The sequence below is a fragment of the Struthio camelus genome, chromosome 2 (assembly GCF_040807025.1).
Source record: "Struthio camelus isolate bStrCam1 chromosome 2, bStrCam1.hap1, whole genome shotgun sequence".
Lineage (NCBI taxonomy): Eukaryota > Metazoa > Chordata > Aves > Struthioniformes > Struthionidae > Struthio > Struthio camelus.
The window spans coordinates 29,081,658-29,099,669 of record NC_090943.1 but is presented as its reverse complement, the minus strand read 5'-3'; the positions used below and the strand labels follow the sequence as shown (position 1 = coordinate 29,099,669).

General features: G+C 37.4%; 1 protein-coding gene across 12 annotated transcripts in view; it reads left to right on the top strand.

Annotated features, from left to right (window-relative positions):
• SLC25A13 (solute carrier family 25 member 13) overlaps positions 1-18,012 on the top strand; it is a 104,816-nt gene that overhangs the window by 57,537 nt on the left and 29,267 nt on the right. For all 12 annotated transcript variants that reach the window (XM_068934902.1, XM_068934897.1, XM_068934903.1 and 9 more), the window contains 8 exons: positions 1,107-1,253; positions 4,062-4,200; positions 5,062-5,155; positions 5,342-5,426; positions 7,610-7,694; positions 8,155-8,313; positions 15,219-15,271; positions 16,309-16,389. In XM_068934902.1, the coding sequence (XP_068791003.1) occupies positions 1,107-1,253; positions 4,062-4,200; positions 5,062-5,155; positions 5,342-5,426; positions 7,610-7,694; positions 8,155-8,313; positions 15,219-15,271; positions 16,309-16,389 (843 nt within the window). The remainder of the gene's footprint in view (positions 1-1,106; positions 1,254-4,061; positions 4,201-5,061; positions 5,156-5,341; positions 5,427-7,609; positions 7,695-8,154; positions 8,314-15,218; positions 15,272-16,308; positions 16,390-18,012) is intronic.

Genomic DNA, 18,012 nt, shown 5'->3' with positions numbered 1-18,012 from the left:
ATGCCATTGACCACTGCAAAACTTGCTTTAGTATTACTGACATACTTCTGCTCTGATTCCATTTATTATTTGTTATGAATGTCTATTCAAAATAGGCATTGTATTTCCAATGAAAAGTATATTTTTATGAGCCTTAAAACTGGAAGGGATGACATGGCAAAGATTTGTTTTCTCCCGTTCAGTAAAGAAACACAGGTTTGTAAGTTTAAGCTACATCAACAAAAATGTAATTGTGGTGTGAGCAAAGTTGTAGAACTGGGCAAAAGCTGAGATGTGTTTTCAAGTTACCATCTGTGCAGTACTATTCCCTTTAGGGGAAAACTAATAGTAAGAAAGTAGTCTAACAGTGATTTATTAGGAAAGGGTGTAGGTCACAGTAGGAAAAGATGCAATTTTTGGAGTGATTAAATGTCTTTCTCCCCTCTCTTCTCTCAGGGATACATTTGAATCTCAAACTGAAATTATCAGGTGGTTCCATCAGATAATGCATGTGATTGAATTTCTGCCTGTTACTACTGCTGAAATACTAAGAGGTGATCCTTAATCAGTTGTGGTACAAGGAGTTCTAAATTAGGCTGCTGATGTGTTTTTTAATAACTTCATATTTTAAAAGAGGATGCTTTTTGGAGGAATGCTCTCAAGATTAGTGGGTATTTACATGGAAATCTCTGAGATGATCACATTCAAGGAGTAGTGAATGTTTTTACGGAAAGTATTTTGACCTGCTGGGACACATGCAATAAAGTGGATAATGCACATCATGGAACACTCTATTGTTCATGAGTAGGAGCTTACCTGCACTGGTCTGTTGATAGACACCCTCCATTTCTCAGTTAAATGAGTTGCGTGACCTAATGTTAAGAGGGTAGAGGTGTTGTCTTAGGTATTGAGCTAAATGATAGAGACCTTATACACCATAGACAGAAAAGGCTGAAAGGTTATACGTACAATATCCTATTAAAAGGGGATGACATGTAATCTTCTTTGTCAAATGTGAGATATGCTGTAGGATTGCATTATATCAAATATAACATGAGCAGAATTGAAAGGTGATGCTTTTATGACTAACTTAATTTTTTTTCTTTTTTTCTACCATACATTTTCAGGAGATACAGTTAGAACATGCAAAACAAGCTTTTGTGCAGCGAGACAATGCTCAGGCTGGAAGAGTCACAGCTATGGACTTCAGGGACATTATGGTCACTATCCGGCCACACATGCTGACACCATTTGTAGAAGAATGTCTAGTAGCTGTGAGTAGCTTTTTTAGCCCCAGTGGGAAAGACGTGAGATACATGCGTGGGATTCCTTTTTTACGTACCTCGACCGCTGTACCTGGCACATGGAATCCAGGTTATGAATACAGGTTTTTAAGTTTAGCAGTAATTATCTGTATGTATGAAATCTGACCCTCCTTACTGAGTAGGTATCCTCAAAGTTCCTGGTCTCCTGAGGCAAAAGACCAAGTAGGTAGATCGACCTTAGTAATGCCCTACGACCTTGAAGTTTGCCTTTTTCCAGTCATTCCTTTATAGTAGACTGCGCTATATGTCAAAAAGCCATTGCATCCCGCTTGAGAAGGCATTCTCAAAGGACTTGCTGTGTAATGTCCATTCAGAGCTCCTGAATGTAATTTCCAAACACCTGGGACAGTGTATGAATTGGAAATACTCTTGTCAGAGACAGATGATTAATATATTGAACATATACAATTATATGGAAATTAGATTAGACTTTAATTGTGGTGGATACAGGATACATTTTGTCCTAGTATAGGTTTCTTGACAAAAGAATACCTTTTACACAAAATTGTGTTTGGTTCAGTTTTCAGTGTAGCCAACTATGTATTTTTTCCCTCACTAATTTTGGGAGATGTGGAGATTCTTGGGAAACTTCAGACACAGTATTACACAGAAATGGTATTTTCTCTGGCAATGCCTCTGCAGATGTTTCTGAACCTTGTTTCTATGCCTTTCCCCCCCCTTTTCCCTCTTCCCCCCCTTTCCCCCTTTCTTCCCCCCCTTCCCCCTTTCTTCCCCCCTTCCCCCTTTCTTCCCCCCTTCCCCCTTTTTCCCCCCTTTCCCCCTTTCTTTCCCCCCCTTTCCCCCTTTCTTCCCCCCCTTTCCCCTTCTTTCCCCTTCCCCCCTTTCCCCCCCTTTCCCCCCTTCTTTCCCCTTCCCCCCCTTCTTTCCCCTTCCCCCCTTCTTTCCCCTTTCCCCCCCTTTTCCCCCCTTCCCCCCTTTCCCCTTTTCCCCCTTTCCCCTTTTCCCCCTTCCCCCTTTTCCCCCTTCCCCCTTTTCCCCCTTCCCCCTTTTCCTCCCTTCCCCTTTTCCTCCCTTCCCCTTTTCCTCCCTTCCCCTTTTCTTCCCTTCCCCTTTTCCTCCCTTCCCCTTTTCCTCCCTTCCCTTTTCCCCCCCTTCCCTTTTTCCCCCTTTCCCCTTTTCCCCCTTTCCCCCTTTTCCCCCCTTCCCCCTTTCCCCCCTTTCCCCTTTCCCCCCTTTCCCCTTTTTCCCTCCCTTTCCCCTTCCCCCCCTTTTCCCTTTTACAATGTATTTATTATGATGTAGTTATTGTGATGTATTGATCTGTGGTGTTCTAAGGGCTTCCTCTCAAGTGACTTTTTCTGCTACGCTTCTTGTATTAAATACTTTGAATTTATATAAATACATTAATACATTAAATGCTTTGAATTAATTTACCTAGGGTGTTCTCTATATATTAGCTTACAGTTGTTTTACTTTGGTTGTATTTTTTCAGCTTGAAATGCATTTTATTATTTTGTGGCTGTCTTTCTGATTTCTAGACCCATTTGTGCTATTTTTGTTGTCCGTTTAGTTGAATCTCTGTTTTTTTATTATCAGGTGAAACTGTCTGCCTCATACCACAGAGAAAGTCTCTGTAGTTTTGACCTTTTAAAATATGTGAGATTTGTCTTTCATGAGCTGTGTTTCTGACAGAGCACTAATTTCTACCCCTGTGTAATAAGCCAAATTAAATATTACAATTCTGCAATGTGACTGAGGAAAAAAGATTGGTACATTTAGTCTTGACCACAGTTTCTTAACTTGGGAATTCTACTGTAGCAGCTCCTTCCAAGTAATCCAAAACCCGGCCATACTGAGGCTTAAGGAAGTCTTTTCTGCTTTGATTTGTAAGGGAGGATTCCAGGCAGATGTGTGAAGTGATGAGAGCTGCAACCTCTGGGCAGAATACTGCAAGCTCCTTCCAGTAAAAAGCACAGCCAGAACAGTCATAGGCTGATGATGATTTCTGATATCTTGTTCCTCTGTTCTCTCCCCAGTCTTGTTATCACCTTCCTTGGATCATATACTCTCTCATAAAACATAGATAAGATTTTTTATTCTCTCTCGAGGTCAATTACGTTTTGGCATGCTTATACATTGTTTTCAGAAGCTTGCTAGATCACCAGTCTTATACTTCAAATTAGAAAGTTGAACCAGTAGTTCTTCTGTGTTCAGACCCAACGCAACTTCAAAATAAAGGTTTAGGTTCAGTTCTTCCCTGAGAGTGAGTTAGTGTTCAAACCTTATTGTACCCATTTGGTTCAGCTGCCTGATATAAGCCTGAGAGCTTACTGCTGGCTCTCCACAACTTGAAATGCCTCTGAATTTAAATGTTTCAGCTGACCTTTTTCCGAATATGTTTTGATTTTTGTTGCAATTTTTTGTGTAGTAATATACTTTACATGTAGAAGTAGATTTCCTCATTATTAGAAGTAAGCCAACTTATAAAACATTTCCAACTGAAACAGTACTGAAACTTGAACTTTGTAAATTACTACTGGTTATGCTGTTATAATCCTGCATATGTATTTGTTTAGGTTTGTAGGGTGGGGAGAGTTTTACATTCTGGTCATGATTAGTTTCAGTAACATAAGAATCTTTCATAAAGAGTCTTTATTTTGTATTTTTTTTGAAAAAGCAATCCTGTGCTACTGTCAGTCTTATAAAATAATATTGTTTCAAAACCTTTATTTCAAGATTTTCTTAATCTTGTAATAGTCTCCTTTCTCTTTTCTTCTTTTACTGTCTCTACTCTAGGCTGCTGGAGGTACCACTTCCCATCAGGTCAGCTTTTCCTATTTTAATGGATTTAATTCTCTCCTTAACAACATGGAGCTCATTAGAAAGATCTACAGTACTCTGGCTGGAAATAGAAAAGATGTGGAAGTGACTAAGGGTTAGTAGACATGTCTGCAGTCTGGAAGTTTTCTTGGGCATTTTGTTGGGGGGGGGGGGGTGGAAGGGAAGAACTCATCTCTATGCTTTTAAATCGATGGTTGTGGGGGCAGAGTGGGGAAAGCCTGCCTTGTTAGCACTGCTTGGTGCACCTTTCAGTTTTGTACACTCCTGTTGGAGTCCACCCTCCAGGTTTTTCATTTTGTTTTGATCAGAAAGAAGGTCCTAGTAAACTGGCAATGGGGGCTGGGTGAGGAAAGTATGTAAAGATATTTAAAGGTTTAAAAAACTTCCTAGGACTCCTGCCAAATTGGCAGCCTATTAAAGTGACCTTCAAGGGTAGTTGAAGAATTCCATAAACTTGTATTGGCGGCAAAGTAAGCTGATCTACAAGCTTGGAACAAGATGTTATCTGCTCTATCTAACCGCTTTTATAGAGAATTCCCTGTGCAACGCCGAAGTTTCATTAACGTGGCCTATTGGGAGTAGGCATGCAAAGTTCCACATCTCTGACTCCTACTTTTTTTTTTCTATTTGCCTTTTATTTTTATTTTTTTTCCCTCTGACCCGCAACTGATTGATACCGTATGTCAAATATACTAAATCCTGCTGATAGCACTAAGCTTTAAGACCAGAGAGTTGCTCATATTTGTATGATGGATATACCATTTAAAACATCCATTTATATAGTGGCAGGAACATTTTTGTGGTGGGTCACTTTTATTTCTCTTCCCACCCAACCCTGCCAGCATCTTATTTTTAAAACTAAAATATAAAGCAACTTGGGGGGGGGGGTGCTCTGGATTACTTGTTTTGGTTTGATTAGTTTTTCTCTCTCTTCTGTGCTTTTATTCTGTTGCAGAGGAGTTTGTTCTGGCAGCTCAGAAATTTGGTCAGGTTACGCCCATGGAGGTTGACATCTTGTTTCAATTAGCAGATTTATATGAGCCACGGGGGTAAGTAGAGAATTATCTATTTTCCCTCTTTCCTTTCCTCCTCCCTCCTTCCCTGAAGGAGTGGGAGGTGGAGGTGGGGAGCAGGAGAGTGTGGTGTATTGATCAAACATACAGGTAACTTCTTGTGATCTGAAACTTCATCTCTCTAAGCAAACACTAAGCTGAACTTTACATGAATTTTCTTAGACGCATGACATTAGCTGACATTGAAAGAATTGCTCCTTTGGAGGAAGGAACGTTGCCCTACAATCTGGCTGAGGCTCAGAGGCAGGTAAGAAAAGGAGCTGATGTGCTTTTATGTATTGTGTTTCTTGTATTTCCAGTGCCAGATAAAGAGCCTGCCTCTCTGTGCTGTTGTCAGTTAGCTGAGTTGCCTTTCTCTTGAGGAATCTCTCCCTGTTAGAATTTTCCTTTTAACCTGCATCGTGTCTTCTCCACCTCTTCCGTATGCCCCTTTCTCTTGGATTGCATTTTGAAAGGTTAAATGCAGTTTACTTTGGGAGGATAAAACAAAATATATATGAACGTCATCCAGCCATTCAGTAAATATTAAGTGTATACTTAATTAAGTTGTTTGTTTGGCGATTCTGCACTCACTGTTCTTTTTAATGAGGAAAGAAGGCTTCCTGCTTTGAGTATGGATGTTAAATTCAGCATCCAGCCTATTAAATGGCAGACCTCGTTCTGGAAAGACATTCATGTTCAGGGCTTCAAAGTATTCTCTCCTTTGCCTTATGTTCTGGTGAATATGAAAACTGGAGAGATTATGTCTAGTCTGCCGTCAGTTTCAGTAAAAGCATTAAGATTGTCTGTACGTGGAAGAAGTAAAGGATATTGACTTTCTGTGGTTTAAAAGAGAATGAACTTTTGTGTTTGAGACAAAAAGAGCATTCTTTAAATGTTAAACCTTTTTTTTTATTTTAATATTATGTTAACAAATCTTATATTTTTAAATGACATGACTTTCTATATAGATAGATTTAAAACTAATCCTCTCTCCGTCTCTCTCTGTGCCTCTCTCTCTCTTTCTCTATTTTAAGGCAGTCTTAACTTTGTGTCTTGTGAGACTAACTTTTTTTTTTTCCGCTCTGGGTCTGTGCGGAGACGCCAGTTTGACCACAATGGGTTGATGCAGGCTACATTTTTAGGACTAACAGGCCATGAGCCAGGCCTCTGTGTATGTACACGCGCCTCTTTTACTTCTCTTTCTTCTTCTCGCTCCCCTACATTTGAACAGCCCCACCACCACTGCAAGACAGTATCTAGGATGGTGGTTTTCTGTTTGTTTGAGTAGTGACTAAATGTTGACTGTGCTGGGATGAATTTAAATGAGTTGGCTCCCAAAAGCTGACCATCTATTCCTAGAAGACTCCTAAAGGAGTTAAAAGCATTAGAATTGGACTGAATATCAAGTAATGTAAGTTACAATAGGTGGCAGTAAAATGTAGCCAAAAATGCAGTGGTGAAAGTAGCAGCTTCTTGAATTTTCTGCTTTGGGGCCGCTGTCTTTGTCAGTATTATTTATGCAACGTCAAGAGACTAGGAAATGTGAACCTGATTTAAATCTTACCATATATTCTCCTTATCTGTTCTGTGTTTTCGTTCCACTATGAAGTTCCTTTGTAGTAGCATCTGCATGGTATTGAGACTGAAAAGATTTTCAGCTACGTTGATTCCTTCGATTAATTTTTTGGCCAGCTCCTGCTGCATTGTGCATTAGCACTAGCCCAAACCTAAACATGTTTTCAGGAAATTTTGTCCCTTTTCTTGTTATACTCCTAAGCAGTATTACAAAAAGCATTCTTGAGTATAGAAGTTTGAAGACCCCCACAGAACTTCCATCATCTTAATATTTTCTGTCATTAGCTAATAATTTAAAATCTGGAATACTTTGAAATTTATTTTTCACTAGGCTGAATATAACACTCATAGATTGCGAGAAAAATGAAATTTTAAGGGTCCTTTATGAAACCTCACTGTCCTTCAGTTGGTACATGTGAAAAATGCTTGCATACTTGTTTTGATAGCCTGAGAAGTAATAGGTCTACCTGTTTTTTGTCCATGGGAGAAAGAAGTTCCAAACTGGAGTTGCTTTCAGCTGTAGAAAATAATGACCTACTTCCTTAGACATGTAATGTGTGTGCCTTCATACTCGCATATTCAGGCCATTATTTGATTTTGAATATGTGTAATTGTGCTGTAGCTTCAATTTTTCTTGTCGGTTCTATTCCAGTCCTAAGAGGTTACATTTTATGGCATTCAGAAATTGGTGGAAAAGAAATAATATTTAAAAACAAAATCCTTGGTGTTTCTATGATTTTCTACAGGTATCTGACGGTATTTTCTTCTTACTTATATCCACATATCTGTCTGATCATGGGATGTGCTCCAGTTAAATATGATGTTCTGATTATTTTTCTTGTCCCCCTTTTGTTTTAAACACTGCCTTGACAGAAAGCTCCAGGCGATGTGTCTCGACCTATTCTCATCCAGGTTGCAGAATCAGCATACAGGTTTGCCCTTGGTTCAGTTGCTGGAGGTTAGTCATAGCTAAGCAAAAGATTATTCACCTTCACTGTTGTTGTTGTTTTCTTCTTTTATTCCCCCCTTCTCTCCCTCCTGCCTTTCATTTAAGTGTGGAAGCTTTCTCAGTCTTTCCCTTGGAGTCATATCTAAGGGACGGGATGACTGTAAGATGGAATGGGAAGAGGTCATCTAGTCTACAGTGGTTTTGGTATTTACGAGAATTGGAGTTTGCAGGTGGTGTTTCTACCTGATTTGTCACCAAATCAGTTTCAGAAGAGAAAAGATTAATGAGGTAGGGCCAGGAAGTAGTTCTTTTGATTAAAATTATGGGAGATCTTTAATGGATCCAGAATATGTTGCAGAGAAAAAAGATACAAATGATCATTGAGGTATAAATGTATAAGATGACAGTTGCAGTTTAAGACCACTGAATGCAAAATTATATTTTTTTATGTCTCAATTTTTATTTGCAGCTGTTGGAGCCACTGCAGTCTACCCAATTGATCTGGTAAAAACTCGAATGCAAAACCAGAGATCAACAGGCTCCTTTGTGGGAGAACTTATGTACAAAAATAGCTTTGATTGCTTCAAGAAAGTGCTACGTTTTGAAGGTTTCTTTGGGCTTTATAGAGGTAAGTTTGGAAAAATGTCATATACAAATGGCAAGATACTAAGAAGAGTTCAGGGCCAATCTGGATTCCTAAGCCGAGTTTGTTAGGCCTTCCATTTTGTCTGGTTTTCGCTTGTGCCTCTTCATTTGAACTCTCTCACATAGATTTGCATTCCTGTTCTAGGTCAGGGATTTGCACACTCACTGATAATGCAAACCTCATCGTAATGAGAACGTTTTTGTGAGACCTTTTTGTCCTTACCCTCCTGATCTGCAGTAGGGAAGCAATAGCAATTTCCTACAGGATAAATACACTGTTAGTCAAGTTTTATTCTCCTTAACAGACTTTATTACTGATAAAGTTTTGTCCTATTTGGTCAGAAATTAGACAAATCATCTGTTTTTGATCTTTGTTTCAATGTTCTTTCTCATCTGTTGTCTTTCTAGTCAAAAGCAAAGAGAAAGAGAGTATCTGGGTATCAACTGGATCTCCTTTGGTGGTGTCTTTTGTGGCAAAGTAGTTCGCTCTGAACCAATTCTATGTGCTTCACTGATCATTGGGAATTGTCATCTTTATCAAGTTTTATGTGTACTTTTTCTTATCTTACTATTGATTCAGCCAGAGATTAGCTGGGATTCAGCTCACTTAGCTTTATATGCTTAACCGAGACACCCAACTTAGGAAGTTAATTGTTCCAAGTTCCCTTTTTAGTTAATGAAGAGAGGCACCTTCCAGAAATTCATTTGCTCTGCCCAGGATCTATATTATTCTTACTTCATGCATCTTAAGTAAGTGTCTGCAGTTGGTGGCTTTTTTTTTATTTTTTCATTGCCCCAGATATCAATGGCATCAGTGGTACAAGTTCAGATCATGCAGAAGTAGTTACAAAGAATCATGAACTACTGCATAAGACACTCCTCCTTCTCTGGCACAGAGATGAATTATTTTTCCAGTATCTTGATTGTTGGGTATGCTCCTTGAGATCTCTTTTCCTCATCTAGCATGTTCATTGTGGAGGATTTGAACTTACTTACTTCATTTTTTACCAGGCTTGCTTAGAAACTTTTTTTAACTCTTTAAAATAAGAATACTGTAAGGACTGAACTTAATTTCTAAGAACAGTTTTATAGTAGTTTACTGGGTATTACGGGAGAAGGTTAAACCTGAGTCAGGAACAAATTATGGAGGATTTCAGTAAAACATGTTATGATGTGACAAAGCTATGTACACTTGGAAATCACTAAACAATTTTATAAGACAGTGTTAAACAACCTTAACAGTAAGCGTTGGGATATGCATGCACTCTGTAACATGCTATCTGACTTACCAGAAGTCGATTAAGTAGCTTCTCCACAATATACAAATTTTGTAATTATTTCAGCACTGTTAGAGGTGGGAAAACGCTGTTGTTAAATTCACTGAGTTTGGGATAATTTTCTGAGTAGACCTGATAATTTAATAGAGAGTATTGACATGATTTCTATCTTGTAGGGATTTGTAGCAATCAGTCTCAGTTACTGGCTAGAGAACAAAAGGTATTCCTTGCAAATGTATGCCTGTCTCTTCCATGATCCTGAAAGAATAAAAATGGAGAATTCCACAATTATCAGTTCCGATCTTCTTTAAACCTTGAAACACAGTGATTTTCCCACTGGAAAAAACTTCGTAACTGTCAGAAAAGTGGATTAGCTCCATTTGCTTGTCATATTTTTAGAGAGAATGATTTGTCATTGCCACATTTTAGGAGCTTTTTGAGCCATCACCATCATAGCTTATCTTTCCATTCCCTATCCCCTTTACTACTGCTCAAGCTTCCAAAGAGCACTGAAGAGTGAAATCTCAGATAGTTTTGTAGAGCTGAACTTCTAAATCCAAGGCAACAATCTCATTTTTGGATTATATAGAAGAAATTGTGTGGTGGCAAACACCACCATCATTTCGGAGCCAAACTGAGATCTGCATCTGAACAGACTCTCTATTTGAAGAGCACCCTGATTCAACTTCTCTTTTTAAAGATTCAAATGGTGAAAACTCCTTAAAAACACGGAGCTGCTTTTGTGCAGTTCTGTAAATTCAGACTGTTGCCAGATTTCTAGTGAGATCACATGTGGATAAAGTTGAACCATTGAGTGAAAGATCCCAGTTAAGCTCTAGAGGACGAGAAGATTTGAAAGGAACACATGCAGCCTATGTAATGCGGAAATGTTATAGTGAGAGTCATCTCATTCTAATATTAAAAACTAAGTTAGGTAAGACGAACCATAGAGTATATTGCTTTTTGTTGCTAACTGGTGACTGATACTCCTTTTTATACCACAGTGTGTTCAGAGTTAATGTTTTTTGTCACTGGAGAAAGGAGCAGTAATTGGTAGAGTTCTCCCAGTTAACTGTACGGTGATGCAAAATCACTTAAAAAATTAGAGTAGAAACATTTGGAGCAGCAATCTCTTGTCTTGCTACACTCTAAGAAAGCAAGCAGGAATTCTAAACCCTACTCTGAACTCAACCATTTTGGAGGATATTTTTAATACGAGCCACATACTTCCATCCAGTGAAGTGAGCTGATTTTTTTTTTTATCATTATTTTGTTCCAAATTTGAAAAGGGCAAAACCACCATGTTCTAAACCACCAATCTCAGATAAGGATAAATTACACCATCTTGTGGATATAAGGAGAGCACTAAATTTTGTTTAATGCAAACTTAGTCCTAAGGATAATCAGTGTTTCCGCTATGAAGGCACTTTGATTTAAAAAATATGAACATAATATAAACCTCTGTAGAATCTTTATAATATACATTATTTGAATGTTTTGGCTAGATTCTTTTTTTTAAGACTGTACATCTTAAATAAATTTTTCATCTGTATCTTTTTAAGCATAGTTTAACGGAATATTCATCTTATATATCTATAACTTACTGTTGTGGCTACATTTATACCTGAAATGTATAATCATTTGAATCACATAAGCGTATTTTTATACATGCAAGTCTAAGAAAATTTTGGAGGCTGTAATCTGTCAACATCTCTTCCAGCTGATGGAGTCACTTATATTTCTTAATGTTATTTTAGTATTAAGGCTACCTATTGAATCACAGAATACCTCACAGTAGAAGCAGTGCATCTAGTAGAGATCATTTCACCTATACTTGAAGAAAACTCCATGGGAAATCAAATCTCAGAGACAGAATATAGCTCATTAAAATGTTCACTAGCCATACATTTGAGTACACTTCACCTAGAGAATAAAAAAGACAGAGGAGCTGCTGTGGAAGACTGTTATTTTTGATCATTAGCTTTTAAGTATCTTGTTAGTTTTAATTTATTAGGTGGTGCTTGTAGCACTACAGTTCCTCCAGATGCCTTCTAATCTTAGTTTTCTTTTTTTTTTTTTTTTAATCTTTCATTTATCATCCAACTTCATTATTACTGATGGACTCCCATGCTAATGATACGAGACCATGGTAGAAACTTTCCTTCAGAAGTATGCAGTGAACTACCATTTTATGGAATGGAAGTGTTATCCTACTCTTGTCTTAAAATTCTGTCAACGCACAAAACCTTCAAAAAAGAAATACTCCCATGTGGAGTGTGAGGGAGCTGCACTTGAATGGAAGCTGGTGATTTCTAGTCCAATTTCTTGTGTGAATCCTGTAATAGAAAATTTGGCAGTAATTTTGTTACCACCTTTCTGTCATATGCCCTGAGGTTTCAAATGTTTTACCTAGACTGAGCAATAACTCCTTCAGGCTTTTTGAATGTTAAAGGAAAAGCATTTCCGTAACGTGGTGTGAAACCAAAGTTTGATCGCTTTTAGAAGTCTGAAAAAATACTTTTGCCAAAGAAGAGTTTTTACATAATGCCATCACCGCAGCTGGACTGGATGAGCTATCGCCTGTGTATTCAAAGCAGTAGTAGGCTTCTTTTAGAAGGTCTCAAACTCTGAATGCAGTTTTCAGTGCTCTCTCTCACATATACCTTCACCTTTTCATAGAGTCTTAATATATATGTGTCAGATATGCATTGAAAACTTTAAGATGCCTATGAGTAGTATATGGTAATTGCCACTAAAGCACCTTGGAAATATTGGGTTTTATACTGTATACTATACTAGCAGGCCACCTGTGTGCAAAATGTTATTCTATAACGTTATAAGAGACATACATTTTTAAAACACCGTCCAACTTTTCTAAGCCTGTCCCGCTGCTGTGAAAGGGTCATGTTGCTGAGCTGCTGATGCACACTAATACTGAAATATTCCTAGTATGTCAGGGAAAATGGCATTGCTGTGCGTGTCCCATGATGTGTTTCCTCTCTTCCAAAACTTACCCTCTTTATAAAGCTCAGAAATCTTTCCACAGCTTTTCAGTGCTCCCTTCTACGGGAAAAGGAAAAGGGAATATAGCTTTAATAATCATAACATGTAGAATACCCAGGAACCACTTACAAAGGGCTTTAGTACATGGGTAAGAGTACAAAAGAAGAGTCCATCTACCTTCCTGAGCAGCTGGCTGCGAGACAGGAGGTCTAACAGGTATCTGGCAAGGCTAGAAAATGTAGAATTAAGATTAATACTGCCTTTTAAAAAGCTATGTATATGTTATACTTACAAGTGTGAAGGGTAGAGGGGGAAGGGATTTTTGTTTGTTTGCTTTTAAGCTTGTACCTATTCCATTTAAACTTTCTCTTCCACATTGAAGTTATGTGGAAAGTTTTGAGTCAAAACAGTCCCATTCAGATTTGAGTGAAAAAGGAAAGGAGCAGATGGGAAGGAATAACTTGTGCCAAGATAAACATATTTTTCTTAAGATTTTACAAGCACCTTTACAAATGCAGAGTCTTAGCAATCAAAACATGAAAAATGATAAAAAGGACATCTTCAAATCAATTTGATTTGTCCTGCCTATGATCGTTCCAAAACTGGAGATTTATATATGTCTCCATTTTGGGGTATTTGTATAACTTTATATTTTAATATTTCAGAATGTATGTTTTTCTATAATTTATTTGGTGTGATGCAACTTAACAGTCATGTTACATATAGCTTAGATATAGTAATAGACGTATATATTATTTAAAAATTAATGGTCTCCCAGTCCACTTGGGATTACACATCTGTTTACAGACTTGCTCTAAATCTGCTCGAGTCAGTGGGAAATTTTCCACTGAGAACAGTAGGCTTGGGATCAGGTACTGTATTTGTAAAATAAATGGAATTTCTTTTTTAGCTCTGAAGAAATAAAAAAAGAGTAGCCATAATGTCTCCCCAAGGCCATATATGTTCTTTAGAAAGATATAAATTTAGACTGGCAGAACGTTTACATTATAGCAATTACAAAGAGAATCTGGTCTGTATAAGGCTAAAATTGTAAAAATTCTATGCAGCGCAAACCTTGTCTTTTCTTCGTAGTGCTGTGGAAGATGTAGTATTTAATAATACAATTCTAATTGTCTTGATGCTTTTGCATTGAAGTCTGAATGCAAGTTGCCTATACAACTAAAACTGATTTAGAAATTCAAATTTTGAATTTTAACTTGCTCTGCAAAATCTTTCTTTTTTTAAGCACCTTAGCATGTGAACTTAGCGTTATTGTATTCTTTTGTTGGAATGTTCGGCCATGCCACCATAATAGCTGTCTTCTGTAAATAAAAGTTAGGTGTATGTGTTCATCAGCTGTATATGCAACAAATTACCCTTTTTCACATTTGAAAAATAAAAATGCTAAGGCAAGTGCAAAATGTTAAAAGGATGTAAATAAATATGGCTAGCTCTTCTGAAACCACAAGCCAAATGGTGCTATCCTCTGCTGCCTTTTCCTTACTATGAACGTGAGCAGTAACCAAAAAAGCTGATGGATGGTAGCAGAACGAAGGAATACACCGATCCAGTGCACGTACATTTTTCTCTTTGCTAGGCTGACATTTAAATCTCCTGGAAAATGCGTTTCAGTAAGTGAGCTCTTAGATGTGGAGCTGTAGTTGTCACCTCTTTCCCCAAGAATAAAAACATGGAGAACTGCAAACATAATTTTTTGTAGAAAGTACCCAGAGGTGCTGTTTGAGTTACTGAAACAAAGGGGGCTGGCTCCAGGAACTCTTGCTCATGTGATTGTTTCTCACCTATCTGAATGGTACCCTTATTTTATTCATCTGATGAACACTTGCAAGACCATTTTAGCTCCAGGCCCCTTCAGTAAGTTCTGCATACCTTTAGGTTGTGTCATCCAAAAATTTACAAAATATAGACTGTTCAACTCTAAGCAAACAAAGCCAGTAGTCAGAAATTCCCACTTCCAGCTTTATAGTGCATCCCTTCTAACAAAATAAAATACGAAATTACATGCATGGGAAGATAACAGCATAACTTCCTTTGTTTTAAGAACTGGTGAGCTAGCGAGCACTCAAGAGTGCAGTCATATATAGTTGGATGTTTTGCATTTTTATTTGCATTATGATTACCCCTATCCCCTTGGGTCCTGCCATATACTGCTGTGGTTTTTGCCAGAAAAACGCGCTATTGTCCTGATTTTTAGAATGGATACATCTTATTTTTCACAAGATTAATCAATAAATTTTAATTCTTGTGCGAAGACGCACATGAAATGTGCGAGGTGTTAGTAGAACAGGATACTGAAGCATAGTTGGTAAATCTGTATTGGTGTTTAAGTGTAAAGTGATCTAATATCACTGATTTCAAAAAAGCTAAAATAACTAAAATATGTATAGGAAGTTACTCAGACTTGAAGTGGCAGCACAAAGTTTGTTCTGAAAATGGAATGTTTAAGTACTCTCATTAAATATAATAACACAAAATTGCCGTAAAAATTGCCCCTGTTTCTAGGTGGTGATCTCCACGTATAGTTGTTGATTTGTTTAGTTAATACTAAGTTACCTGATGCATTGAACTCTCTCTTTCCGTGTTATAGGTCTGTTACCACAGCTATTAGGAGTAGCACCAGAGAAGGCCATAAAACTTACTGTAAGTTTGAGAAAGGATTGCTTTTACTTTTCACATTTATATATCTGTCTAATTCCAATTAGAATATTTAGGATTTTTATCCTTAATGCGTCAGAGACACAGTAGAGTGCATGCCACGGTTTTTGTTTGATACAAACTTAATTACAAAAGCACAAAGCAACTGTTTGTATCTCATTTTTTGGACATTACAAGTGGCATACCAGTCACATGCTTACATTTTTTTTTAAAAAGAATCGTATTGAAAACTCTTACTTCTGGACTTGCTCCAAAATGTAACAAGTCTTAGTCTACTTGTTCAGCTCATCTACTTGTTTGTAAGTAGCACAGGGCTTCAGTTTTACTTCTTGGCAAAAAGTAGTAAGTATTTGTCGGGTTTGGAGGGGCTCTGTTTTTGTATCTGCACGTAGTTAGTTCCTGTATTTTCACTTCTAACACTACAAGATATAATATGATCATATAGTGAAGGGGTGATAAGGAAGGAACTTGTTTGCATGCATTTTTTTCCTAAACATTTTGCTTGTGTGTTTTTATATTTCTTGAATGATTTGAAGACACTTAAGAATTTCTTGTTATAACTGAATCATAATACGTTGCTTAATCACGAAAGCTAGTATTAAGCATTTTAAAAAAAGAAAGATACTTGATGTTGTGAATTGGATTACTACTGAAAGTTTTAATATTTATTTGGAGCTGTATTTAAATTTGCAAATCTAATATTAGAGCATTTCCAAAATCTTAAATGATTTAATCATATTAAATGTCAGATGGTGATTTTATTGTTATTTAAATCAGTAATTGTTATCTATATTTTTTTTTCAAAAATTCCAAATTGCATTCTCTGAAGCTCCAAATCTGATGAAAAGAAAAACATAATTAGCTTTACAATATTTCATGTGCAATCTAAGATTTATTTAGTATCTGTTATCTTGGTAGGTTCATGTCAGGCCCATCATCTGGATATATTCCAGCTACACAAAAGGTGCAGCTAATTAGTCTTTTTTCCATCCTTGTAATTTACCTTTTTTTTTTTTTTTTAGGTTAATGATTTTGTGAGAGATAAGTTTAGGACTAAAGATGGCTCTGTCCCGTTGGCTGCAGAAATTCTTGCTGGAGGCTGCGTAAGTATCGTTAATTTCCTTCACATGAGATATATGAAAGTACAGTGTGTAAGATTAATTATGTGGACTAAGGCTTCTGTTTAACCACAGATCCGGTTCAAGAGCAGACTCTACTAGAGCATCTCAGTTCTTTCCTAGATAGGCCAACCGTTCTTGATGAAAGGGTAAATCTTTCTGTGCATCATGGCTTTTAACTGCTTTATGTAATTGTCACAGCTTAGAGTTTGTTTCCTTAATAAAGAATGTATCTTTATTAATGTTGGCTGTAGTTTATGGCCTAAACAGGATTCATGCTAACCTTTCCTGAAGTTAATAATTAGTTACTACATTGTGACACCCACTCTGCCACGTCACTTCTTTCCTGATGTGTTATTGCACCCACTAATTTTCACTTTTTGCAGTGATACTGGCTTTTTGAAATGGCAAAAACTACTCATGCTTCCTTGAGTTCACAGCAGACGTAGGCTGTGTAACGTTAGCTCGATACAAAATGCATTCCTGAATGTAGGCTGTATTTAAAACCCACTAAGTTTTTAAGGTTGTTTTCCGTGCACAAGGTATTATCTAATGAGCCACTGGTACATTACTGGGTAAATGATAATATTTCGCATTTTGGTCTGGTTCTGTCTGCTTATATTACAGCTTGCTTTATCTGGTGTATTGATTTTGTTCAAGCAAATGTTAAATACTTTAAGTAAAATGAATAGTTGTTCAAAGACTAGTGCACTTTATAGATAAAGAACACTGTTTATTTAAACGGGCTTTGATCACTGGGGCAGAGCAATGTTGATATATTTTCAATCTATCTTTGTTTCTGCTGTCATAAGACAGATGAGGTCACATTTTCAAGCAACTTCTACCTGTGTGGAAAACTACGTTGAACAACAACTTAAAACCAAATAATTGTATCTTAGCCTCAGTAGGTGCAGAGATTTGTGCTGTATGTGCTTGCAAAGAGCATACTACGATTATCTAAGCCTCAGGGTGCAGTGGCTTGATTGCATTGCAGGCTGAGAAGCCCTGGCTTTCTGTAATTCTCAGGAGATGGGGCAGGATTTGGCTGCTGTCTGACTGCTCCTTCTGTTTGATCACTGACCTGTTGTAGACTGCCAGGTAGGATCCCCTTGTTCTGTAACTTTAGGAGCAGTCAGCGGAGGAAAGAAAGAAGGGGGGAGGTGGGAGAGAAGAATGTGGGTCTCTAAAGTCCTAAGTAAAAAGCATGCTGTAAATGAAGGAAAAATGCAATAAAGTACTCGCAGAGTAAAAAGTATTTGCTAATAAAATGTCTTATGAACATAGCAGACACAGAGAATTCAGCAAAATTTTCGTTTAAAATGTCATTTGATCTAGATTTTTAATTATACTGACTGCTGTGATTTTTTTAATGCACTGTTTACAGAGAGCTGTCATTCATGAGAATGCTGCAGCAAGTTCATTGTAAAGTAAGGATCTGCTTTAAGAGATAGGCGGCTTGAGACATATTTTAAACATGCTGTAAATGTTGGCTTGTCCCATTTGGTATTTGAAATATAATATTAACAATGAGATGCTGCATAAAGTTCTAGCAGTTGACGTGCGGTGGCAGAATGCCCTGAGTTTCCTTTCAAAGGGAGTGCTCCACTT